Raw genomic sequence first — 27375 nt, 5'->3', positions numbered from 1 at the left:
GTTGACTGGTTTGTTTAGTTTGGCTAGACATTGTATTCAAACTTGAGGAATGTGTGCTGTATTCATTAGCAGTAGATCCTATCAACGTCGATTTGGCTTCAGATGTAAACTGTGGTTGTGAAGGTGAAGACATACCCGTTGTTGATGGTTTCAGATTGGTTGGTAACGTTGTGTCTGTCTTATGTACAGGAGACGTATCAATGAACCCAGTGGTTTTTGGAGGCAAAGGTGATGATACTCCTGTATGTGTGGAAGAGCTGAATGTTGCTGTGGAGTAATTATTGTCGGTAGTTTGCATGATTCCATTTGTGGTGGACGTTTCCGGTGATTTGTTTGAGTCAGTTGATTCTGTGGCCATGACTGTTGTTTCAGGCAAAGTCTGTGGCTCTGAAGAGGAAGAAAATTCACCTGTGGATGGTTGTTTACTAGTTTGTTTAGTTTGGCTTGATTTTGTATTCAAACTTGTATATTCCTACATATTTAAAGTATTAAAACCTTCATGTCCTTTTCAGCAACATCAGTAGTGAATGAAGCACACTTATATACATCATCAGTGTGTAACCAGGTAACCAAGTTCTACATTACTCTATATTTCTCCCCATTGTTTATGAGACGTCTTGGTCACGTGGTACGGCGCGACCAATCGCGGTCAACCGGTTAAATATGGCATCGCAGGTACGTTTTTGTATGGTAGTGGGGAAATGACACGAGTGAGCGACAGGAGCCGCCTACCGTTAATCGGGTGGCCAAAAAAAACCTATACATGTCGCGGTAGACTTCGAAATTGGTCAGGTTCCTTGATGGATGTGAGCTACCATTACAGGACTAGTGTCACGGATTGAAGTCCACAGCGAGATTCATCCACACCACTACTGCCGGCTGGTAGGTTTGTTTTAAGCCCCACAAACTTTTCCTCATGTAACATCTGCCACCACAATTGTATACTTGCATTATCACTACCCCTTGACAACTTCCACTTTCTAAAAGACGATCATCAACCCAGTCGGGAATATATTGTGTGCTGTAGTAACCAATTCTATTAGCATCACGTGTACTCGCCTCGTGAACTGTTGAATGGAGATTTATTCGTTTGTTTGTTTTTAGTTTCCCTCGATATTATTTCCAAAATTGTACAAAATAATTGGACACACTGTTTTTGGTCTGTATATAATATATAATATATTCATTGCTGGTGAGTGTCCCAATTGATGCAAGTACACACAAAAAGATGCTAGTTTGAAGTTGCTAACATGACATGACACATAATGCACCCCTATAGTTGCCGTTTTACGTTGGGACAGAATTCTATGTCTCCTTTTTACTTTCCGATAGTCTGCAACTTTATACAACATACATTTGTTTCAATAAATTCATTGTTGATTTGTCACTTTTTTTGTCATTTAGAATAGCATCCTTATCTGTTGAATGGGAAGGTTACACATATCCCAGCATGCTTTGCTGTAGTTAAAATGATGTTGTTTGACTGTCTTAAGCCTCTTTAAGATGTTATTTTGTCCAGACAGGATGTAATATTTAAGAGCTGCCATTGTTAGTCATGTACAGTTAAATTATTTTGTCTGAATCTGGCAGCCTTATTAAAAATGGTTGTGATTTTCATGTTTCCACTTGTCAAATTAAAATGGCAGACAAGTAATTTAAACAGGAGGAGTTGCTTAATTACACATATTGCTGGAAGCAGTTTGTTTGAAAGTCCGTGAGGTGAACCAACTTGATGCTATTTTCCAAACAGTTTTGAGGGGAGGATTTGGCTTCAGTTTGGCACCGGGTTCTGGAAGAATGATCATATCTTGATCTAACTATTCACTTTTAGATGTTGGGTTTTCTTGATCAACTGTTCTTACTTTTGAGCAAGCTGTGGTTGGCATTCGAGGATTAATCGGCATAGGAAATGGATGGATGGTTCTCATCTGCATAGCATGTATTTAATCAATCACTGACAAGATTATATGTTAACACTATATGTATACAGCATATGAAATATGGAAATGAACCTACCATCTTCTTGTGCATTTATCCATCTGAAAGAAACCAGCATGATGACAGATGTGACGATAAGAACGGTGGAAAAACTTTTCCCACGGCAGGGCTCCATTTGTATCCACTTATGCATTTTCCAAAAGATCTAAACCGGAATCATTTCAGCCAGTATTCAAATGTTTCAACTCCACCTTAAGTCTTCTTGCTCAGTTTGTTCCTTCTGCATCTAAACGTTTGTCACTGTGGGATGTGCTATAGGTGTCATAAATGATCAACAGGTCCACTCTGATTGTTAGTGATGTCGTGCCCTCCCTCGGCAAACGTAGCTTGTGAAAGTACAGTCATACCAACACACATACACACACACGTGCAGTACAAGTCCACATCACAGATATATATATTATATATTATATATTATATATATTATTATATATATATAATTTTTTTGTTTTTTATATTTTATTATTATTAATATTTATATGTAACAATAATAATATAATAATACTACTACTAATAATAATAATTACATTTATATTTTAAATATTTTATATTTATTTAATTAGAAAATTACAAATTTATTTATATATAGAATGTTACAGAATGTTATAACTTGGTTGTGGTTGACATATCAAGTACATATCCACATAAAACTGTGACCTATGTTTTTTTTCCCTCTATTCAGCTCCTTTTCACTCAGGGTTTAGTCCACTTTGACCAGCCAACCCACTAAAAACATGACTTTTATTTTGCATATTTAAACCTGCTAGGTTAATTGGTGACTCCAAATTGTCCATAGGTATGAATGTGAGTGTGAATGGTTGTTTGTCTATATGTGCCCTGTGATTGGCTGGCGACCAGTCCAGGGTGTACCCCAGGGATAGGGACCAGCATCCCCCAGGACCCTTGTGAAAATGAATGAATGAATGAACTGTTGTTTGGAAAATTCTATGACACAACGTAACAGGGATTTCCTGAGGGTTGCTTTCAGTATAATCCAAAAAGAGGTGTTTACATAAAACCATGATGATTAACCACTCTGATTATTAGTGCGCAGCAAAGTTCCGTCAAACAGTCAGTCAAGCGTGATGAAGGGTGGGGAAGGTCCTGTTGGGCCCAAAAGGAGCGCTGGGCTGTAAAAAAAAAAAAAAAGTACAGTACAATCATATCTACATTACTGTCCACTTGAGGCTTTTCATTGCTTGTTTAATCACTCCCTCACTGAGTCACATGTATGTATGCATGCAATCACACAAAAAGAAAGGACACACAAAAGAAAGGAATTCATCTTTACAAGTGGAGGTCAAAGGGTGAGACTTGGAGTGTGTGACGTCCTGGAGCTAGAAGAGAATAAGAGACACAATATTTACAAAAACTTGTTTTGCAACTTGTTTTTGCACCAAAAAAATGTTTTTAAAAAACAGTATTTTTAACCTTTCTCCAAATGTTCTGAACTCCTGTTCCCAAACCAACATTGAGTCAAGCAGAATAATGCCACCTGGATGAGTTGAGTTGTGCCATGGGGATGTGTATTAGGGGTGTCCAATGTGCGGCTGTTACTTGTTTACTGGCCCTATGCATATTCTAAAAATAAAATAATGTACTATATTTAGATATAACAGTAATTTCATTGTCACATATAACACACTTTTTTTTAGATATTTTAGCATATCTGGACCCACATTTGATTGGTTTAAACATCTTGATCACACAAATTGTATCAGAATGGTCCCTCACATCCTTTATTTTTTCCTGTATGTGGGCCACAATGGGGCTGCACGGCGGTCGAGTGTCTAGCACGCAGACCTGAGACCCTCGGTGTGGGTTTTCTCTGGGTACTCCGGTTTCCTCCCACATTCCAAAAACATGCTAGGTTAATTGTCAACTCCAAATTGTCCATAGGTATGAATGTGAGTGTGAATGGTTGTTTGTCTATATGTGCCCTGTGATTGGGTGTACCCCTGGGATAGGATAGGGACCAGCGCACCCCCCCCCCCCCCCCCGCAACCCTTGTGAGGATAAGCGGTATAAAATGAATGAATGAATGAATGGGCCACAATGCAAATATATAGTTAGGCTTAAACCAGTTCAAATTGAATCAACAGCACCTCTGTTGGTTGAAGCCAAATATTGCCCTCCATTTCGACTCAAAGGTTTACAATGAATCCCCATAACCCATCTCCAATAGGTTGGAATTGACAACCCGACAATGGAATCGCAAAACTTGACACCATACCAAACATGTAGTTTACCAGTTTTAATCATTTGTTTACCCACTAAAGGAACCACAACTATGATAAACAATATACAAAAAAATACAAGAGTCCAATATGTCTCTGGACTGCTGTGTCGTCACACAAGCAGTCACTCGTCACGCTTCAGCCTCCACACTATCCTCCGCTTTCGTTTCCGCCTGATTGGCCTGGGCTTGGCGACGCTCCATCTCTGTCACCGTCATAGGATGAAGTGGGAAAAACCCGGCCAACCCTGCAAGACGACAAGCATCTTTTAAAACCATATACATATACTGTGTACAGTGTAGTGTATGTAAGACCAACCTAAAAAAAAAGGTTATATAACAGCATGTCACACCTGAGGAAAATAAATATTTAATCCCATGCTGTTTTCATTTGTTTACCACCCAGGCCTGGTGTGAGTCAGGTTTCTCTTATCCAATAAGATTAGGAGTACAGTGGAACCTCCGTTGCCGTACACCCATCTTGTGTTAGTAACACAATAACAATAACGAGTTAACTCTCAAAAATGCCACAATTTATTTTAAACACGTGATTAAAGTGTGCACATCCTGTTTGACACATAGTTTGGCAACAGTGGGATTGTATACTGAGAAGAAATGGATAGAAATGGAGCGAAAAGGGTATTTTGAATGGCAAGTTTAGCCTCAAAGCTATGGTTTTGTCCTGTCAAAGACAACTGACGGTGCAACTGTACATGGCTGCCAAAGAGAGAAAATAAAATCTGTTCTTCAAAGTGGAAGGTGACAAATGAGAGAGAAGAAAGGCAAAAGAAGGAGCTTGGGACAGAAGTACTCGGGCTGCGTTGAAAAACAGAATTGTCCAGTATTTAGGAACAGAAGTATGTCCGGTTTTGAGTTCTAAAAGGGAAGCAATTTGTCTCTTATTACTGTGAGATAAAAATAGTCTGTAAAATGTCAATGGCAATAATGAATGACAGAGTGCTTTAGATAAAATTTAACACCATTTTTCTTCTTGTGCATATTGTAGCTTTACTGAAAAGGCATATTAAAATTAAAATGCGTTTTCTCTTCATTTTTCAACTGGTCTTAAGATTTGGTCGTGTCGATATAATGATTGATTTCACTTCCTCTGCCAGAAAACCATAGCGGCATAATGGTATATGCATCAACTTAGCAAGGCCAAGTGTGTTCCATCCCAGGCTGTAATAAGATTTGTATTTTTTTCAGTGAGTGAAACGTACAAAGCCTTACATGAAGCACACCTAGCACATAAATTGCAAGCTGCACTCACGATCTAAAAGCGACCAATTCGGGGGAGGAGTTGCATCCTTGTATCCCGTTTGACTACCCTATTTGCTTTACGTGTTGACCATGGCCAACAAATTGCGTGTGTGTGGTAACACGTACATCGGGATCTAAGTCCTGCTTAAGAGATGAGATGAAATAGCTTCTGGATCTTAGCCTAGTCTGGGGCAGGCTAACTCCACAGGGTAAACCTCCATGGTAACTTAAGAACACTTAAGTAACATGTAAGAACACTGCCACTTTCCACTATCCCACTTTTGTGCAACTGGATCACGGGTAAATTGGCTAAATCTCTTATCCCAGTTTTGTGCAGCAGGCCCCAGATCTTCCCGATTCCCGGACTGTGTGACCAACACGGTCATCAATTTGGCTTTTTTCCATTTTAAATTATCATTCATACCAGCATAAGTCATTTTCTTATCATTGGAAGACTTTATACCGGTATATAAAAATGACTGCCCAACCCTAGTAAGGGTGTAACTAATGAGTGGTCAGCATCCAGCAGCTTTGTCAGTTGTACTAGTCAACTTCTGGTTATTATTGTTGTAATAAGAAACTCTGCAGTGTTTTTAGTTTGCTCCTTACCGCTATTTCAATATTGGCCCTGTTGCTGCTGTGTTGTGCAACATACTGTCCTAGTTATAATAAATAACCACTTTCTCATGCACTTCACAAACGGCTATAATTAATAGCATTATAATAATATTAAATGTATGGAATCAGCGTGTACAAACCGAGAAGTTTGGCCACCGGCTTGGTCGTGTGGGCGCCGCAGCCGATCCAGTACTTGATGCGATCGTAGTTGAAGCTGACTAGTTTCTCGTTGTAGATGTTGGGGAGCGGGTCGTAAGTGCCCAGTTGTTCTATATATTTGCCGTCTCTTGCCTGTTTGTTATACGCCGCCACAATGCGATAAAAGGGTCTGTTGGCTTGGTTGTGGCCGGCCAGAGCCATGCGGAGGACCACGTGACCCCCCTGGTAGCGCTTTAGGAGGTGGGATGCTGCAGGCGAAGATAGATCAGTAAATACACAGACAGATTGGATAGGAATAAACAGGACATCGTAATTATTTTTTTTTGATAATGATAGATATTGACATCAGAATAGTCAACATTATTAACATTAAATTTGGCAGCAGTACTTGAATGTTTCTCCTGTTTACAATGAACTAATTGAACTTGAATTAAGCTTTTTAATTGATTAGAAACAGCATCTGCACAAACAGTGATGTGTTGTAGTGACGACAGAGGTGAATAGTGCAAGATTAGAATAACATATTGTGAGGATACTCACTTTTCCGACAATTTTAAACCAATATTTAAACAAAACAAAATTTTCGAAAATGAATACATGTATCTTATACTTACACAGATGAACCATGATGCTAGTTGAATATAATCTTCGAGCCTGTAACAAAAAAAAACAGTTCCTAAGTAAACAGTAATGTTTACACCATATATAAAAGCTCTCCGAGGCTAACAGCTAACAATAAACACATAAAACGACATTATGGCGATACCTTCTGCCGATGTTGAATGTGGGGAAAAAACGCGTAATCTAACCAGGTCTTGACGAAATGTGGTAGGGGTGATGTTACGAGAAATAAGACAAATAGTTATACTCGCTCTGACACTAATGTGACACTTATCAGGGCGCCGCCATGTTCTAACCGGAAGTGACGTTTGTACTTCCCAGTGACGACAATACCTTTTCGGGTTGCTTGGGGGCAGTATTACACCGCTAAATACAGTGTCTAATGGAATCTAAATGACAATCATAAAAAAATATTTTCTCATATAGTGTTTGTTGTGTGTGGGGTTCAATATATTGATATATTAATACAAATATCACAATATATTTTGTTCATATTTATATATACAAAGTTGTTACTACTCACAAGTCTCACATATGAGAATATTATAGTGCAGAAATAACTTTAAAAATGGATTTGAGTAATACAAAAAATTATACTCTCACCACTATTACACACTACTAAGACTTTTATGCAAAATAATTCAAGCCTTTGATTATTAGTTTTGGTGCAATATAGCATTTGAAATCGATTTGATTAAACAGTTATATCATAAAAAACGTCTACCCAGTATTATAATGTAAATCGGGACTACTACCATTAATTCTAAATAAATGATTTTACTGTCTTTTGTGTATTTGTAGCAAATAAGCCACATGATGTGTTTATAAAGCACACACAATCACAACAACAAAGATCATATTTAGACTGACGGGCCTGCAATTGAATGTTGTTTTTTCAGCCGTGCTCTGAGGACGATATTGCATGTATAACATCACTTATTTTTAATCATTTGTATTCTTTCGACGTTTCCCCGTATCAGTAGCACATATGGTTTGAAATCACGTTCCAGCAACGTGGACCCTGCTGGTAATGAAACGCAAGGTGATGGTGAATGCAGGGGTCAATGCTGTGCCTGATGTCGTCTGAGCCCGCAGACACTTTTGCCCACTGGGAGCTCGGCTACCCCTGCAGTCTTGGAACATGCTGATTTCACACTCCTGTTGTGTAAAGCTTGTTTTTCTCAATGTGTGTATGTGTGTGTGTGTGTGTGTGTGACAAACACATGGTTTTCTGTAAGGAGAGGTCAGTCAAGACAAAAAACACAAAGAAAAAAATAGGCCCTTGTTTGTAATTCTGTAAAGGACCACGGCCCTTATTGAAAAAGCATCTCAGAATCCTTTCAGAAAGCTCTGAACTATCTTTGAACATACCTCATTCATATGCCCATTATACTGATATGCTTAGTGTTATGTTTACTGTCCATGCTGGTCATTTTACTACTTAATATATTTAGTTATAGTGTTACTATGCTGGGTGGGGCTAGTAAGCTCATCCTGGATGAGATCGTCCAAAAACATTCATGTTAGGTTAATTGGCGACTCCAAATTGTCCATAGGTGTGAATGTGAGTGTGAATGGTTGTTTGTCTATATGTGCCCTGTGATTGGCTGGCGACCAGTCCAGGGTGTACCCCGCCTCTTGCTCGAAGACAGCTGGGATAGGCTCCAGCACGCCTGTGATCCTTGTGAGCATAAGCGGTATAGAAAATGGATGGATGGGTTACTTTTACCTTCATTGACTGTTTTCTGAGTCAAATAAATCAAGATAGTGTTGTTGCACACCTATCACATTTGTGGAAAAATTTGGAAAAAGTTGCAAATTAAGGCTGCACGGTGTACGAGTGGTTAGTGCACAGACCTCACATCTAGGAGACCAGGGTTCAATTCCACCCTCAGCCATTTCTGTGTGGAGTTTGCATGTTCTCCCCGTGCATGCATGGGTTTTCTCCGGGTACTCCGGTTTCCTCCCACATTCCAAAAACATGCTAGGTTAATTGGCGACTCCAAATTGTCCATAGGTATGAATGTGAGTGTGAATGGTTGTTTGTCTATATGTGCCCTGTGATTGGCTGGCGACCAGTCCAGGGTGTACCCCAGCTCTCGCCCGAAGACAACTGGGATAGGCTCCAGCACCCCCGCAACCATTGTGAAGATAAGCGGCAAAAAATGAATGATTGAATGATTCTCATGGGAAAAATTTATTCCGTTAGTGTCCATTTCAGATCGCGTTAGTCCTTCTGGAAAATATTAATGACACTAACCAAGGTTCCACTGTAAATGATGACAATTTAGTTACATGTTGAAACAATAGTTAGATGTATGTGATTTGTTGAGTTACAAAAGCCAAGTGAAGCTACAATTACATGTTTTCCTGTTGCCTCCGTGAGCTCAACGCTGACATTTACTGTTTTTATATTGTCATTTACAGATGGTGACAAAAAGTCTGTGTTGGACTGTGAACGTGTGTGTAGACATTTGCTACTAAAGCCTTAACCCTTCACTCATCGCTGACTTTTTGTGGAAAAACAATCAGCGCTTTGTTATCTTGTTTTGTATCTTTTCGCTTTGACATTCGTGTAGAAATATACCACTCACCCTGATGACGCTCATCAGCCTGATTGCGGTAGAAATGCAAACCAGACAGGAACCTTTTAGTTCCAGGAAGTCATACTAGTACTATAAGTTCCTGAAATTTTGGTGTTTTTAAAAAATGGATAGTGGTATCAGGGGTGAATAAGGGAACAAGTTAAAAGAGACCATTACCCATGAGTCCCAAAATAAAGTTTAGCCCTATTTTGGTGAAAATCATGACATTGCAGTCCAAAACAAAAGTTTTGTTATTTACCAAAGACCGCACACTAGCGAAGAAAATCCTCGATAAGGAGAGTCTGCTGTATTTAGCTTGAGCTGTTGCATATTCCTCCATGCCTTCTTTGCCTTTGTTTATGTTCTGGACACCACTTGCAATGGCTCCTGCCGGCTGGGTGGTGTGTGTAGACTCTGGTACTCTGGATATCAGACTCCTCTGAATAAAAAAAAATTGAAATATCGTAAAACAACCTTACAAACCTAGATAGTAGTCCAAAATTGTAGCCAGATTAAAATCGAAGTGCATTATTTGAAGTTTGTTTGTTTCAGCTTTTTTCCTGATTACGCAGTCACCATAAAGATCTGCATATTGAGTTTGGCTTGAGCACTTTATAGTCCTTTCTGCCAAATACCAACAAAGTCATAAAAACAATTAAAAAAGAAAGGCACCGACCAATTGATTTTTGTTGTTTAACATGTAAGATCAAGATACAAGATCCAAAAGTTTCCGATCAGACTGATTACTTTCTAAACTTTGTAGGGGTTATTTTTTTTTTGTCATTTCTGACAGATAATATTCAGATTTAGCTTGCTTGATTGCAAGGTGAATATGTTTCAAAGTTGTCATTGGCATTTTCAGCCTCTATTAGACTTGCCCTGTCCCAAGCAGTATCCCTTTATACCAATACCAATATCTGCTTCGTGATCTATTCTCCTGTATTTATTGCAAGAAAACAGGCCTCTGCAGTTAAGTAGAGACTATGGAGTATAGTATTTCTAGATGTGGATCCTCTTAGCTAGTTACTAGAAATAGTACCACCAAGTATCCAGCAATGTCTGCTAGCCATGTGTCCTCAATAGCCACGTTTACATGAGGAGTTTTTCTCTTTCCAAATGGAATCTTTCCGAATGACCTTTCCGAAAGCAATGGTATACATGGAAAGGAATATTCCAATCGCGTGTCTACATGCGCCGCTATAATCAACCAGAATAGTCAATGGGGCATGCGCAGTAAAGCGTAAACACCAACATCACGTGATACCGACTTCCTTGAGTTTTTCTTTCACTTGTTGGAATAACTCCGTATTGCCAATTTTTTGTTCGTCCAGTCTTGAAATTTAGTTTGAATCAAAAACAAACTTTCCGCAGCAGTCCAGTCTCCTTTTTTTTTTAATAGAAGAACGTCTCGAGCTACGTGGAACGTCATATCTCAGCATTTGCTGAAAGAACGCACCCGGGAACAAGAAAAGATAAAGTTCAATCTTGCTAATATTTTATAATTAAGCCAGGCACATGTTTTATATAGATATGTACTTTCTTTTTTAATAAAACTGGACTTGTGAATGGCATATAGAAGGGTTTAGATTCTGTTCCACAGATGGCGGTAATGCACACGAAAGCTGCTTGCCAACCGCCAATAAACAACAGAAGAAGAAAAACACCACGAAGAAGAACGCAGTCTGACAACTTTCCGTTTGAGCGGGTACAAGATACCTCAATCGGATTGGGGAAAGGAATATTCCACCCCTGTGAATCCGATTATTATATGCATTCGGATTGGCACTTTTCTTTCGGAATGAGGTGTATACAAAGGTTAGATTCTCTCCGTTTTAGCAAATAACCCAAATAAAATTGGAATATTTGGGTCCATATATACGTGGCTATTGATGACAAATACCTAGCACTGCATTGATACCATTGCTGTATATTATACCTGTTATATCACATAGTTACACATTATTATTCACTGACTTAAATTGTATCGTAAAATACGACTTGTAAGATGTACTGTTCATGAGGTGAGCTTGTGTTTATATCCACTCATTCTGCCGTTAAATCCCATTTTTCTGTTATTGTTTGCCGTCTTTACATGAAACCAACCAAATTACACTGAACATAGATGTATCAATCAATCAGTTCCTCCACAATTATATATCTAAACTCTCTAATTGATTTCTCATGAGATAGATCAACCTGGGAGGAGGCAGTCAGTCTTGGAGAGCACCATCTCCAACTAAGTGATGAGTCTGACGCAGCCATTCTCGATGGAACCAATTAAAAAAAAAAAGATTTGAAGACCAACCATCCAATTGACAAATATAGGGAAAACCACACTTTACATTGTTTTGAGTACATTACTACTAATTGACTAATTTGATCATTTTAGCACACTCAAGTTTAATTAAAATGAATAACACGATTATAAGGCCTGTTTAGGAGAAGCTGGGGATTCGGTTGCAGACAGAAGCGAGCCAGACAAACATCGTGACACACAACAAAGCCGGGCTGCATGTTTCCCGAGGAAAAGTGTCACTATTAAGCCGACCAAATTTCTTGCGGAAAAATCTGCGAATGAATGGAAGTCTCACACAGCTAGGCAGCACACCAAATTCATCTTACATGGTGAATCTGCAATGCGTGATGATCTGAACAGTGACATTGATTCCAGTTGTGGCTGAATGTCTCTTGTGAGTACCCCATGCTCTTTGGGATACCAATATGAGTTGTTCCTCCACTAATCGTCTGTGACCGCCCTGTTTAGAGACGCTCAGATGACCAGATATTTTACTTGGAAAAGAGGCAAAGTGCCTGATGTTACCCCTGTGGCTCTGTCACGTCCGTTACCGACTTTGATCCCGATGCCAAGGACAGATTGATGCTGGGACATATTGCTTTGTGTCTACAGTAGGATAGGATATGACAACTAATTTGTGATACAACATTCATGACCCTGTTAATTTTCAGATTTTTTTCAGTTTTCAGAAAATATGCAATTTTTTTCCACAGAAAACCTAGTCACTGAAAATCAGTAATACTTTTATAAATACCTGATAATACAGGTGTAATGTACTGCATACATAAACTATTGTTTAAGAAGCCCACAATTTTCACATATACCGTTTTATGCTTCACTGATACCGTGATGTGCAATGAGATTTCCCACTTTGCTCAATGGTCCTTGAACTCACCATAGTTGTATACTATGACTGGCTACACCAGTATATCATCTTACATCATCATTCATTAGTGTTGAGTCCCTTTCCATTTAAGTGTCTTTTAATAAGTGGATCTCCCAGTAAAAATGCCAATAGAAGAGAGAGGGTTGTAGAGCTGAATCTAACCTAATAATTACAACAGTCATTTCTATTCAAGGGTTGATCCAGAACGAGCTTACTTGTCTTCCAACTTTTTGTGATACTGTAGTTTCATTGTGGGCCGCATGGTGCTTAACATGAAGGTCACACAGTCAGGAGACTGGGAAGACATCTCTGTGTGGAGTTTGCGTGTTCTCCTTGTGCATTTGTGGGTTTTCTACGGGTACTCCGGTTTGCTCCCACATTCCAAAAACATGCTAGGTTAATGGATGACTCCAAATTGTCCATCATTATGAATGTGAGTGTGAATGGTTGTTTGTCTATATGTGCCCTGTGATTGGCTGGCGACCAGTCCAAGGTGTACCCCGCCTCTCACCCGAAGACAGCTGAGATAGGCTCCAGCATACTGATGTAGCAGCATAGAAAATGGATGGATGTAGTTTCATTTGGACGAATCTTTCCTCAAAAAGTCACTGAAATTTGAAGTCTCAGATTGGCTACGCTGAACAACCTCGATTTGTTGTCATTATTCCCTATAAATAACACATTTTTCACTTTCTATGTCGCTTATCCTCACAAGCGTCGCGGGGGTGCTGGAGCCTATCCCAGCTGTCTTCGGGAGAGAGTCGGTGTACACCCTGGACTGGTCGCCAGCCAATCACAGGGCACATATAGACAAACAACCATTCACACTCACATATACCTATGGACAATTTAGAGTCGCCAATTAACCTAGCATGTTTTTGGAATGTGGGAGGAAACCGAAGTACCCGGAGAAAACCCACGAATGCACGGGGAGAACATACAAACTCCACATCGAGGGTGGAATTGAACTCGAGTTGCCTAGCTGTGAGGCCTGCACGCTATCCACTCGGTTACCGTGCAGCCCGTAAATAAATGTAATAAATGTAATCATTTGATGCTGGATGAGATGAAGTCTCATGAGGTAGACTGAGGTGTACAATTATGACATTTTTGTGATGTCTGACATGACAATAACTGAAGTTACTTTCAAAAGCCAAAGAAAAAGCAAAAGCATTTCTTCATATATTCTTGTGAGGTATACTGAAGTCTTTTGAGATATGTTGACATTTTGAACGAAGCCATTCATGATGACTTGACACTTTAAACAAAGCCATCCATTTTTAAATAAGTGTAGGAATATCTTGTGAGGTATATTGATGATGGTTCATCTTTGGGAGTAGGTGTTTATTGCAAAAGGCACAAAAAGCCAAAGAAAAAGCAAAAACAACAAGCAGATGTTATCCTTTAATGATTGGATGTCTTGTTTGATGTGACATTATTATTAGGGGTCTCCACTTGGATTTTTACCACTATCTTCAGTTTAGTGTGTGCTTCCTGGTTGTGTAATACAATAAAGAGCCTGAGAGGTGATTATTTATGGCCATTACAGCCTTTCACTTTATATCCTCCATTACGCTGCAGTATGTCTAAAGAGAACTGGGTAATGTGGGCGATGCTACTAATGTGCCATTGGTCACATTGCACTTGCTTTGTTAGCGTGTTTAAAAGTGTTATTCTTTTAATTATTTTGCGGTCCCCGAAGTAGCATAATCATTATGTACAGAAGGATCTTTCTGTATGTTTGTAATGCAGATTTGTTCAGGTAAATTTGTATGGTATGTGCTTATACTGTGCATGCCTATCCATCCATTTTCTATGCTGCTTATCCTCACGAGGGTCGCGAGGGTGCTGGAGCCTATCCCGGCTGTTTTCGGGCGAGAGGCGGAGTACACCCTGGACTGGTGGCCAGCCAATCACAGGGCACATATAGACAAACAACCATTCACACTCACATTCATACCTATGGACAATTTGGAGTCGCCAATTAACCTAGCATGTTTTTGGAATGTGCATATAATATTTGTCTGTATTTAATTTTTTTTTTGCATAGTTTTCAATATCTAAATGAAGCAAGGTCACTGTGTTAATCTCTATTGGTTACGACTCATCTATGAATAAAGGGTACTTACTTCTGACCACCAAAAAAGCCCCACATTTTGTAAGGTACATTACGAAAGTAAATCAGTGGGCACAGTGAGTTTCTGGGTTTCATCCCTCTTAAGAGTGTTAAATTATATTTTGTGTCTCATCACTGAGCGCCATTGTGTCATCTACCCATGCAACTTTTGCGTATTAGGATCAGTCAATCAATTATTACTTTAATGGATTATTTTGCCAAACAAACACAAGAATTGGTGAACCACGGAACACTTGTATCAGTCGTGACAGGTTGTGTACAGTCTGTAATATTTGTTTTGCTAGAAAAGGACATAAAAGAAAGATTAAACATGGCAGTCACACTTTACAAAAATTACCCAATTATTATGACAATTTGTTTTTGCTGTGACATATTAATTTATATTACTCTGACTCTTAATGCATTATTTCACAAAATAGATGCCAATCACTGTAGCAGCACCTCTGAATTTTTGTGATGTAACATATTGTCTGAGTGGTATATTGGCAAAGCAAGTTGAGTGAGTTAGTAAGGTCTATTGAGTCTAAAGCCAGGCTTGCTTGTACTACAAAGGTAGCTATACATCACCATGGTACTCACCGGTCATGACCAGATATTGTCCATTGAACTTCACACTCCCATTCATACCTATGGACAACTTATTCATTCATTTTCTACCGCTTATCCTCACGAGGGTGGCGGGGGTGCTGGAGCCCCCTCCCAGCTGTCTTCGGGTGATAGGTGGGGTACACTCTGGACTGGTCGCCAGCCAATCACAGGGCACATATAGACAAACAACCATTCACACTCACATTCATACCTATGGACAATTTAGAGTCTCCAGTTAATCTAGCATGTTTTTGGAATGTGGGAGGAAACCGGAGTACCCAGAGCCACAACCAATTCATCAATCATCATTGAGATGCCCAAATGGATATTCAAACACAATACAGACATATAATAATTTTATAAAATTATTTATTTTGTTAAATGAATGACAGTTAACATGTCAGCAATGTTAGCAAATTTCTCCCTGCAGTCCGACCTCGCTCTATTGGTGATGATAGTCTTGTTTATGTTTTTGGACTCCTCATGACGCTCCATAATAATTAAATACCCTGGTCTGGGTCGGTCCATTTTTGAGCGTAATGACATTGAAAATTCCAAAAACATGTTAGGTTAATTGGCGACTCCAAATTGTCTGTCTATAGGTATGAATGTGAGTGTGAATGGTTGTTTGTCTATATGTGCCCTGTGATTGGCTGGCCACCAGTCCAGGGTGTACCCCGCCTCTCGCCCGAAGACAGCTGGGATAGGCTCCAGCATGCCCACGACCCTTGTGAGAATAAGGGATACAGAAAATAGATGGATGGATGGATGACATCAAACCCTTTAATGTTAATATGCTATGAGCACAAAGCCAAGAACCAGACCTGACCAAATAAGTTGACAACCACAGTCACGGTCCTGTTTAACTCTTTTTGGGGAATTTAGGTATTGTTGATGATGTGCACAATGGCTCGGTATGTTGATACACTTTTGCAGTACTGGCAAATAAATGTCATCTATAGTTTATCTTTGTAGCTATACAAACAGAATTATGATTATTTGCTGATTTTATAGTGATATTTTCATCACCAATGGCATACTGTAGACCAGGGGTCGGGAACCTTTTTGGCGAAGAGAGCCATGAAGGCCAGATATTTTAAAATGTGTATCTGTGAGAGCCATATACATTTTTCATATACATTGAATGCAATAAAATGTGTGCATTTTTATGTAAGACCAACAGTTTTAGATATAATGGGCTCTAATTACGTAGACCAGGCACACTACCCCACGCCAATGGGGTGTGGCCAGCACACTTTCGTGAGCAGCGCAGTGTCTAATAATAAATCAAATACTTGTTGCCATTAATACAACTTCTGCTGCTGCATAGTTTTGCACCGTACTCCGTAGACGTATTTCATTATTTTGGCCATCTTCGTCAGAAGGCTTGGTTCTGCAGCTTTAGCTATTTGACTAAAGGAGGAAAGTTTACATTTACATGTTTTTTTGACATCTCAATGACCGAGGTAGACTACAGCATTACCCAGTAATAATCAAGTTTTGGTGTTTGACCTGGAAAATATCATCAGGAAAGATAGATATGGTTGGCCGTATTGCAGCAGAATATAGATGGACAAATTAAAATGCATAAGAAAGTTGTTGATTTTGAATATTATTTTTAAGTCATTTCTGTGATGGTTTACTTTAAAATGTTAGCAAAAATAAATTTTTATTGTGGTAAGAAATGCTTGAGAGCCAGATACAGTCATCAAAAGAGCCCTACCTGGCTCCCGAGCCATAGGTTCCCTACCTCTGCTGTAGACCCAAATACAATATATAGACCGGTGCATAGTGTGTAACATTTGTTTTAGATTAAACCTACATTTTGGGAGTAATAAATTTAGTACCAAAATTGTAGTAATTATGTCTAATAGATATGTAATATTGTGAGGGGGGGGGGTAAAATATGGAAAATTTACGGCAATTTTATCTATTGCTTTTTCTGTGTGTTTGTTTTTCATATGTGTTGAGAAAATTAAGTCATGTGATTGCATGTTTGCATTGTTTTATGCTGCTTTTCCAATAAAGAAAGAGCAAATGTATATTCAATTCTCCACATCACTTGCTCAGAAGAATGGCTCTTTTCAATCACAGCCGCCGTGTGACTTCTCGTCTGTGAGCTCTTTGTGATGCCCTATGCTTTTTTTAAGCATCTGTGTCCAGCTCGAGCACTGATAGATGTTCTGCTTGCAGGGAGCACCTAATGGAAAGACAGGATTTGGTCACAGAAGGGGGGTCAAGTGATCTCGCTACTCTGGAAGAATCTTTCAGATGCTGGTGGTGAGACTAATTGTAATAGCATGCAAAATGGAGGCATTACTTTTATCTTCATTAACAAAGAAGCTTCTTTCCTCGCACTAAAATTTGTATTCCCTCGCAGCCGAGGGATTAAAGCAAAAATGTACTGTCTTCTCGGGAATGGAAGAGCATGTGCTCGCCCGCATTGGCTGATAAATCTCCAAATATATCAACCATATTACGGGGGACACACCACCTAGATCATATGACAAATGTGCTTGGTTTTGTTATTTACACTTGTTTGTCTTTCAGGGTTGAGGCTGTGTTTCAAAAACTCAAAATCTCTGCTGCCAGAGAATTTTACTTTGCAGCGTTCACCTAAAAAAAAAAAAAAAATAATATTATTATGTGGTGCTAAAATGTGGTGACAAATCTGCAAGAGTGGTAAAAATGACCCAAGAATAGTTTCAAGATGTTTCCAAACAACCATCCGTTTTCTATGCCGCTTATCCTCACTAGGATCGCGGGGGTATGCTGAAGTCTATTCCAGCTGACTTCAGGCGAGAGGCAGGGTACACCCTGTTCTGGCCGTCAGCCAATCACAGAGCATTTATAGACAAACAACCATTCACACTACAAAACAAAGTAAATTGTGCAAAATTAAAAAACACAACTTTGATTCAACCTCACAGCTTGGACACCAGGGTTCAATTCCACCCTCGGCCATCTCTGTGTGGAGTTTGCATGTTCTCCCCGTGTGTAGGTGGGTTTTCTCCGGGTACTCCGGTTTCCTCCCACATTCCAAAAACATTCATTCATTCATTTTCTACCGCTTATCCTTACAAGGGTTGCGGGGGTGCTGGAGCCTATCCCAGCTGTCATCGGGCGAGAGGCAGGGTGCACCCTGGACTGGTCGCCAGGCAATCACAGGGCACATATAGACAAACAACCATTCACACTCACATTCATACCTATGGACAATTTGGAGTCGCCAATTAACCTAGCATGTTTTTGGAATGTGGGAAGAAACCGGAGTACCCGGAGAAAACCCATGCATGCACGGGGAGAACATGCAAACTCCACACAGAGATGGCCGAGGGTGGGATTGAACTTGGGTCTCCTAGCTGTGAGGTCTGCGTGATAACCACTCGACCGCCGTGTAGCCCTTTCCAAAAACATGCTAGGTTAATTGGTGACTCCAAATTGTCCATAGGTATGAATGTGAGTGTGAATGGTTGTTTGTCTATGTGTGCCCTGTGATTGGCTGGCGACCAGTCCAGGGTGTACCCCGCCTCTTGCCCGAAGACAACTGGGATAGGTTCCAGCACCCCTGCAAGCCTTGTGAAAATGAATGAATGAATTAACTTAATGCGCTAAAAATGAAGACTTTTTATATTATTCAATACTGTATTTTTTTAATATATACATACAAGATAACTCAATCAGGATTTTTGCTATACAGTAAATATAGTACAGCACAGTCACTAGGAGTCAAGGACCAAAGCTGGCTGAAGTTGATATTTGGTCAATTCAATCAGCGCATTACACTTCGTGCGGTTTGTGCTGGGAGAGGTTGTGACCTCCATCCCAGCGGTGCTCTCCTCAAACCTTTTGCAAGCTGAGCAGCACACTGCTAGGTTGTGTGAGAGGACAAGTGGATTTGGCATGCACATCAGAGCGTGATACCCAAGCATTTTGGTCCTCCTGTCACATGCCAGACAAACACACACACACACACACACATTCTTGCTGGTGTAAAATGGATTGTTACACTAGCCACAGCAACAACCCACAGCAAAAGTGTATTTTTTTATAAAATTTTCTTAAAATGTTATAGTAGAAAGACCACAAGCATGTATTGGTAATGGTAATGTAGGACATACAGGTAGAACATAATCTGACCCGCCATAGTATTGTATATAGTGAGTAGTGGTGTCTTTAGAATAGTTGACTATTCTGTGATTCGATACAGAGGAGCGTGATCCGGCAATCAGCTGTTGAATCATATGAAAATGTCATGTGATCAAGATTGTACCATTCTGACTACATGGGGGTTCCCACGGCTTCTTATAAATAGCCTATATTGATACAAATTCAGACGTTTTTGTGTTATTAAATCATTGAAAATGACGTGTGTCTTTAACACAACACATAGACCTATGCAAGATGGCGGCATGTGTTGTAATTATTATTTTGATCATATCGGGTCTGGTTTAACTTCTTACACTTTTGCAGTACTAACGTTTTTTATCACAGATTTTTGACTTTGTCTCAGAGTCTACATACACTACCCAGCTAGGCGGAAGTGCTTGCTAGTTGCGTTGAAAATGTAAACACAGAAATACAAGCTAACACCAAGCTATTGCACACAACACTCTCTCATAACTGAGCATTTTTCTTGCTAATGTTCATTCTTATTGAATAAAATGGACACGTTAATATTCCACATCACTCAGAGAAACTTTTTGATTGCAATGCCATCATCACCGAGACATATCTTTACATAACGAGTATCAGACAATATTACTGAGCTAGCTGACCACCATCAAAGGTCTGTGCATCTAAGTGAACTGCTTTCTGTTTTCTGTGCCACTAAATTAAATAAAGGTACTTTTGTTTCACATCCACCATGTTGGTTTTTTTTTTTTTGTCTATATGTGCCCTGTGATTGGCTGGCCACCATTCTAGGGTGTACCCCGCTCTCGCCCTTTTTAGTGTGTCTGTATAACTGCTGTTTAGTGGTGGAGACTTGTGTGACCAAGGTGAGACCATTACTCACATAGGGGTGGCAATAAGTTGATACCTGAAACGTGGAGATGGCTGGTGTGTGAGTGACACCGTAGCTCCGCCACTGGTGCTCTCCATTTGGGAAATGCAACACTTACATCACTTTTCATCTTCATTTGTTCAAGTGCGGATTTTCTTTCTGGAACTGGAACTTTCAAAGCCAGGAATATTTACAGATGGTACTTACCATATAGTATAAACAGAGTGCTACCACATACAGCATGGAATGTATTAGTACGGCTGGTTCTTATTATTGCACATCCTTTGTAAAGGGTCCCAATATATTGGTTTCTTTTTGATGCCTTTATTTTGTACTACTTTCTTTTTTACCGTGGTTTGCTTAGCTTTACTTGTTTTAATCGCACCTGCTGCCAAGTTGAGTTACGCTTGTGTTCAGTTCTGCCTAGCGCTCCTTTGTTTGCTGGATCATTGCCATACTGCTCATTTGTGGATTCTGTCTCTGCTCTGTAAGGCAGCAACAATATTCATTCATTCATTTTCTACCGCTTTTCCTCACGAGGGTCGCGGGGTACACCTTGGACTGGTCGCCAGCCAATCACAGGGCACATATAGACAAACAACCATTCACACTCACATTCATACCTATGGACAATTTGGAGTCGCCAATTAACCTAGCATGTTTTTGGAATGTGGGAGGAAACCGATAAATAAATATAATTTTTTACCTGCAAACGGGGCCTCATTTCTTGCATCTTGGGGTCGCCGTCACAGCACCACAATGACGTGACAGGAAACATCTATTAAAGATCATTTATATTATTGCTACGACAACAAGTCCCTTGTCCTGAGGTGCATGTTAGGACACTTCTGGGACATGGTAAGCGGCCATGACATTTATAATGTTTGTGATCCAAATAATCAAAGACATCAAGTGAGCAATCGGCTTATAAATCAAACTTAATCCTGACACGGCGCAATGGCGTCGTTGCATAAGAACATGTTGCATGAATGGCTGCTTTGTTCTGTGGGAAGTCTAAACCATGTTGATCTTGATTCCATGTTGCTTCTAAGCAGGTGATCTTTGCAGTGTGATGACAAGAGCATCTCCTTACAGACAAACGGGTTTCTTTACATACAGTTTGGTTTTCTTTACAGGAATAGAGGAGCACCATCATCAGCGCCTTGTCATGTGCCTCGTATTTTCTGCTTGTTAGTTTCCACTTTCTCATCCAGACTTCCACGAGACAGCTCTCACATTTCAGAGTTTTAGATTTGATGCTCCGAGCAACCAACCCCATTGTCCACCCTCTTACTGGTGTTGGTGTGCCGTTCACACCCTAACAAGCTGTGACAGGATGTCACCCAGCCCACCTGCACACATCTATCTGATGCCCCTATATTGTCCAAAGACCATAATATTTCCACTTTGATGCAAATGAGTCAAAATAGAGTGCAATACTTGGCTGCAACCAACAGAGGCACTGTTGATTTAGTCTCAACTGATGTGCTGTTTAAGAGCCTGTCCACACGGGAACATTTTTTGGTCGAAAAAACGTGTTTTATTGTTTCAGCTTTTCATCCACATGGCAACAGCTTTCTGGGTGCTGAAACTGTATTTTTATAAATCTGATAACGCCGTCTTGTTGTTGCTGTTTGGGTTTTCTGAAAACGATAATGTAGGGGTAACTAACCTGTCAATCGCGATTGACTAGTCAATTTTTCACGAAATGATGAAAATACCACCCTCGGCCATCTCTGTGTGGAGTTTGCATGTTCTCCCCGTGCATGCGTGGGTTTTCTCCGGGTACTCCGGTTTCCTCCCACGTTCCAAAAACATGCTAGGTTAATTGGCGACTCCAAATTGTCCATAGGTATGAATGTGAGTGTGAATGGTTGTTTGTCTATATGTGCCCTGTGATTGGCTGGCGACCAGTCCAGGGTGTACCACACCTCTCGCCCGAAGACAGCTGGGATAGGCTCCAGCACCCCCGCGACCCTCGTGAGGAAAAAGCGGTAGAAAATGAATGAATGAATGATAACGCCGTCTTGTTGTTGCTGTTTGGACTTTCTGAAAACGATAATGTAGGGGTACCTAACCTGTCAATCGCGATTGACCAGTCGATCTTTCATGAAATGACCAAAATATTGGAAAAAATACCCGCTCCCTTCAACTTAATCGCTCGCCTGCGACAGGAAGCTATCAAATAGAGGTGTGGTATGCTAACAGAGCTGATACCAACGTCAACCAAAACAACAAAATCTGTGAAGATGATTAAGTTGGGGCTGCATGGCGGTCGAGTGGTTAGCGCGCAGACCTCACAGCTTGGAGACCTCGGTTCGATCCCACCCTTAGACATCTCTGTGTGTAGTTTGCATGTTCTCCCCGTGCATGCGTGGGTTTCCTCCCACATTTCAAAAACATGCTAAGTTAATTGGCGACTCCAAATTGTCCATAGGTATGAATGTGAGTGTGAATGGTTGTTTGTCTATATGTGCCCTGTGATTGGCTGGCGACCAATCCAGGGTGTAAGACAGCTGGGATAGGCTCCAGCACCCCCCACGACCCTCGTGAGGATAAGCGGTAGAAAATGAATGATTAGGTTGTGCTGGCCAGAGTATGTATATAGGTCATATAGAATTCCTCAATTGTCCCAGGACTGACGGGTGAAAAATCCAGCATGTAATCCAACTTTCACCCTTCTGCAGTGAGCCTGATCATATAGAAAAATGCTATATTGATTATGTTGTGGTCCAATGAAAATATGTTTGCTTTGGTAACGTCCATGATAATGTTGACAAGCTAATGCTGTATCCGCTTGAAGCAGGAGTATTTGTCAAATCACTTCCTTGTATGCCCACAAGTTCACCTATAGATCAGCTGCTCCCACTGGTCCCACTGGTCCCTCCTCTAAACAAACCTCTGGGATCCCCAAGCAGCTGTCCTCTTTAAGTAGCCCTGAACTGTTTGATCACCCGTTGAGTTATGAGCATCCATCCCTGCTTGATGCATAACTCAAACCCCAGACAGTACATGTCAACATGACACATGTTAAGTTATCCCCCCGCCCCCACACCCCCCATACCACACGTTGCACGGCAAATGATTCAGTATGGGTGAAGTGATTTAAAGTACATGATAGCTGTCTTTGAAAACGCACATTCCCACATCAAGAATGCAACGCATTCAAGACCGCACATGCTATTGGTGCTTTAGTTGTTAAGAAAGAACTCCATTGGTTGATTTGTGAATGTTTCCAACCAGCTGTTTATATTGCTGTACTTTTATATAATATTGTGTGAAAGTCTTGGATGACAACACTCATTAATTTCTCATAGAATAACAGAAAATTTGACAGGATTTCCATTATCAACCACAGGGAAAAATTAACAAATTATATTTTTTATTGGATGTTAAATCCTGTTACAGTGTTACCAGAATAATGTTGTGAATTTTGCTAGTAGCCCCAAATGGATTCTGGATGGAATGCGTTAGTGTAGACACTGTCACTGTTGGCGCCTGTAACAGATTATGTTTTAATTCAAGGGCTTGAAGGTGAGGAGTCCCACGTCCGAGCGAGGTGCGGTTCCTCCATTTGTTTTTATTTGTAGGGTCGTCTGTATGACTTTTTGTCTGGCCTGTCCCTACCAGGGGTATATAGCCCAGACGACATAGCTCCTAGGATCACTCAAACCTCTCCATCACAATAAGGTGGTGAGTCACCGAGGAGGATTCATTGGCATATAATTCATGGTATTTTTCCATGAGAGTCATACCTTGTTACCTTGTCATACCATGGTTACTCTGTTCTAGACCCAACCAAGATAGATAAAAGTAGGATTCAATAATTAAATGATGGGTTTTTGGAGTTACAGCATAAAAAACAGAACACTCTCTCTTCACTTGCCATTGTTCAGTAGCAAAGAAAGCTAACAAGCTAAATGTTTTTTAATTTCTTTCATTTTTAACCAAAAATCTGCGAATTGGGGCTGTTGAGTGGACGAGTGGTTAGCGAGCAGACCACACAACTAGGAGACCTGAGTTCGATTCCACTCTCAGCCATCTGTATGTGGAGTTTGCACGTTCTCCCCGTGCATGTGTGGGTTTTCTCCGGGGACTCCCACATTCCAAAAACATGTTAGGTAAATTGTCCGTTGGTATGAATGTGAGTGTGAATGGTTGTTTGTCTATATGTGCCCTGTGATTGGCTGGTGACCAATCCAAGGTGTACCCCGCCTCGTGCCTGAAGACAGCTGGGATAGGCTCCAGCACCCCCGGATAAGCGGTAGAAAATGAATGAATCTGCAAATTTGTGGTGTTATAAATGTTGAATCCAAAATATGCGGGGATACATTGTACACAGTCTTAGGTACTTCACGCCGTGTATACAAGTAAAACTGTACCAAATACAAGGGTCACACTTTTTTTGTATGGTTTCTGAATGTATTTTAAATAAAGCACATGGTCATTATAGAATTACTAAAAACAAGTAATGATGGACTAAGACACACTACAAGGAGCATAACAAACATATTGTAATATAATAGTTAATTGAGTGTAAAAACAGATTTCAGTGATTGAGTTCTTCCACGTGTGTGTGTGTGTGTGTGTGTGTGTGTGCAATGCAAAGCAAGTGTCAGTGGGAGGGGGTGAAGCAAGGTTCAAACAGGCTAACTTGTTCCAAATGAGGAATGTCTGCGTCCTCGCTCTCCTCATTAACCACCTTGTCACACCTGTGTCTTCTCCCCGTTCATTCAATTACTTCCCAAAGTGACACTTCTTCTCCTTCTTTCCAGCTTCATCCTCTCCTCGGCGATGGAATATTTACCGCTGAGGAAGCGATTAGACTTTTGGATAATTCTGACCAGATGTGGAGATGTCTCAACAAGTTATCAAGGATGTAGTTAAAAAGGTATTTATGCCTTGCATGCATACTTATTAGTATTCTTGTAAGCTGGATCACACTAAAAGCCTCTAATTTGGGCAGCAGCTTCCTCTTATAAGGGTGCCTCTCGATCACAATGGCCACTCTTATTCAATGAAAGTGTCTGTTTTTATTTCATTTCTGTGTAAATGGAATAAACACTTGAGGAAGAATTTCAAATGAAGGTGCCCCGAAGGTTAGACAATTTGGTGGGATTTTATTTTTTAATAGGCCTATAAAGTCACAACAAAAGTACATTTTGGTTTTCACATCAAAAGGTGAATATGAGACATGCTTTCAGGTTTAATTTACATCAAGTATTTACATCATTAGAGCAGCCATCCATTTTTCATGCGCACAAAAGTATTGGAACATGTGACTGTCAGGTGTGTTTTGTTGCCCAGGTGTGTCTGATGGTATTGCTAATTCAGTAAATAAATAGCTCTGAATGTCAACACTCAATTTCAGATTGGGTGGATAGTGCAAAGAGCGAGGCTTGTCAGTGAGAACAATCTATGGTGTCTCCCTGTATTGTATTATTACATTAGTCATATGTACATGTTGAGCAACTCTTGTTGTGCTACGTGAGTGTGTGTGTCAAGAAGGATTTATATGAGACACTATTAGACTGAAAATGCACTGAATGTCTAGGTCTAATAATAATATCGAATTACAGATTTTGCCTATGAAGGCTGCATTTAGAGGTGAAATCAACATGAAAACCATATTTCTGTCTATGGGTGAAAAACAAGCAATTGTTCAGATAGTAAATCAATTATAACTATTGTATCACATTAGTCATAGCCACAACAACCACCTGGAATTTCCAGTAGAAAAAAACAGTGGTCAGGCGAAGTCAGGAGTGAGTGCTCATTTGATATCTATTGCCAAAATCATACAGTAAAATATTTAGAGTGAAAAGGGGCAAAAATGTCTAAAAACGAATATTAAGCAAGGAAAAAATAGTCCCAAAATGAGTGTACTGCAATAACTCACTCAATATTCACAAAAGCATTCGTTACCGATGTAACTGTGAGAAGAAAGTCCTGCACCATTAGACGTCCAGTCATCTGTTTCCTACCGCTTATCCTCACGAGGGTCGCGGGTATGCTGGAGCCTATCCCAGCTTTCTTCAGGCGAGAGGCGGGGTACACCCTGGACTGGTCGCCAGCCAATCACAGGGCACATATAGACAAACAACCATTCACACTCACATTCATACCTATGGACAATTTGGAGTCGCCAATTAACCTAGCATGTTTTTGGAATGTGGGAGGAAACCGGAGTACCCGGAAAAAACCCACGCACGCCACACAGAGATGGCCGAGGGTGTAATTGAACTCGGGTCTAGCTGTGAGGCCTGCTCGCTAACCACTCGCCCGCCGTGCAGCCCATACAAAAACATATATTTAGCAAATGAGCAAGCATAATAGGCCAAATATACTCATAACTTCAATGATAAAACAAAAACTAAAGTATTTTTAATACGAAAATGAACATGAAAATAGCTTAATAAGTCACATCATGTGACCACCATGACAACCAACATGTATGCCGTATAGTTTACTGTGTTTAGCCTCATTGTGAGGAGACCGGACTCCCTGACTCCTCTCTTTGCACCGTCCACTGTGGAGTACATGGTGTATAAAATGTGTTATTTTTATAGAATTGTTGGATTTATGTTTATATGATTATTTTAAAATATATGCCTATATTGTATGCTGTGAGTTCTTCTGGCAAAACAACCTAATTACAACCTTGCAGAGCAAATAAAAGCTGATAATCAGCTTGTGAAAGAAAAATGCCATTCAAATAATATGTCGTCTTTATTCCACTCACAATATAGATAAAAACTCAAGTCGGCAACATCTTTAATGCTATGTTTTTTCTTCTTCCTTTGTAGCTGAACAATATGGAGATAAAGCATAAGCGGAAGAGTGTGTTCACCTACAAGCATAAAAGAAACTTTGCTAATTTACCATGACGCAAATAAGGAGAGGAAAGTATTTGAAGATCGAGATAAGATTGCAGAGTGTTTTTACATCAGATGAAGTATTTGCACACTCACAGGAGTAGAAAAAGA

General features: G+C 40.1%; 1 protein-coding gene and 1 long non-coding RNA gene across 2 annotated transcripts; one reads left to right on the top strand and one right to left on the bottom strand.

The window, feature by feature from the left end:
* Positions 1 to 701: 701 nt before the first annotated feature.
* Positions 702 to 27375, top strand: LOC144902020 (uncharacterized). Its single transcript, XR_013630245.1, has 3 exons — positions 702 to 882; positions 25165 to 25280; positions 27196 to 27375. It is a non-coding gene; the product is annotated as an uncharacterized LOC144902020 (long non-coding RNA).
* Positions 4010 to 7208, bottom strand: mrps16 (mitochondrial ribosomal protein S16). Its single transcript, XM_058054786.2, has 4 exons — positions 7038 to 7208; positions 6886 to 6925; positions 6253 to 6519; positions 4010 to 4482 (listed from the first exon to the last, which is right to left on the bottom strand). The coding sequence occupies exons 2-4, from the start codon at positions 6896 to 6898 to the stop codon at positions 4367 to 4369; spliced, it is 396 nt and encodes a 131-aa protein (XP_057910769.2). The 5' UTR covers positions 6899 to 6925; positions 7038 to 7208; the 3' UTR covers positions 4010 to 4366.

This window comes from Doryrhamphus excisus, linkage group LG18 (genome assembly GCF_037039965.1).
Source record: "Doryrhamphus excisus strain RoL-2023G ecotype Guam linkage group LG18, RoL_Dexc_Guam_v1.1, whole genome shotgun sequence".
NCBI classification, from domain to species: domain Eukaryota; kingdom Metazoa; phylum Chordata; class Actinopteri; order Syngnathiformes; family Syngnathidae; genus Doryrhamphus; species Doryrhamphus excisus.
The sequence above is the reverse complement of the archived record's forward strand: the minus strand, read 5'-3'. Positions and strand labels throughout refer to the sequence as shown.

Bases quoted from the DNA above. Each gene is read 5' to 3' on its own strand.
- mrps16 (XM_058054786.2), bottom strand. The intron at 4,483-6,252 runs GTTTGTACACGC...GTCGTCTTGCAG, and splicing joins GCCGGTGGCCAAACTTCTCG to GGTTGGCCGGGTTTTTCCCA.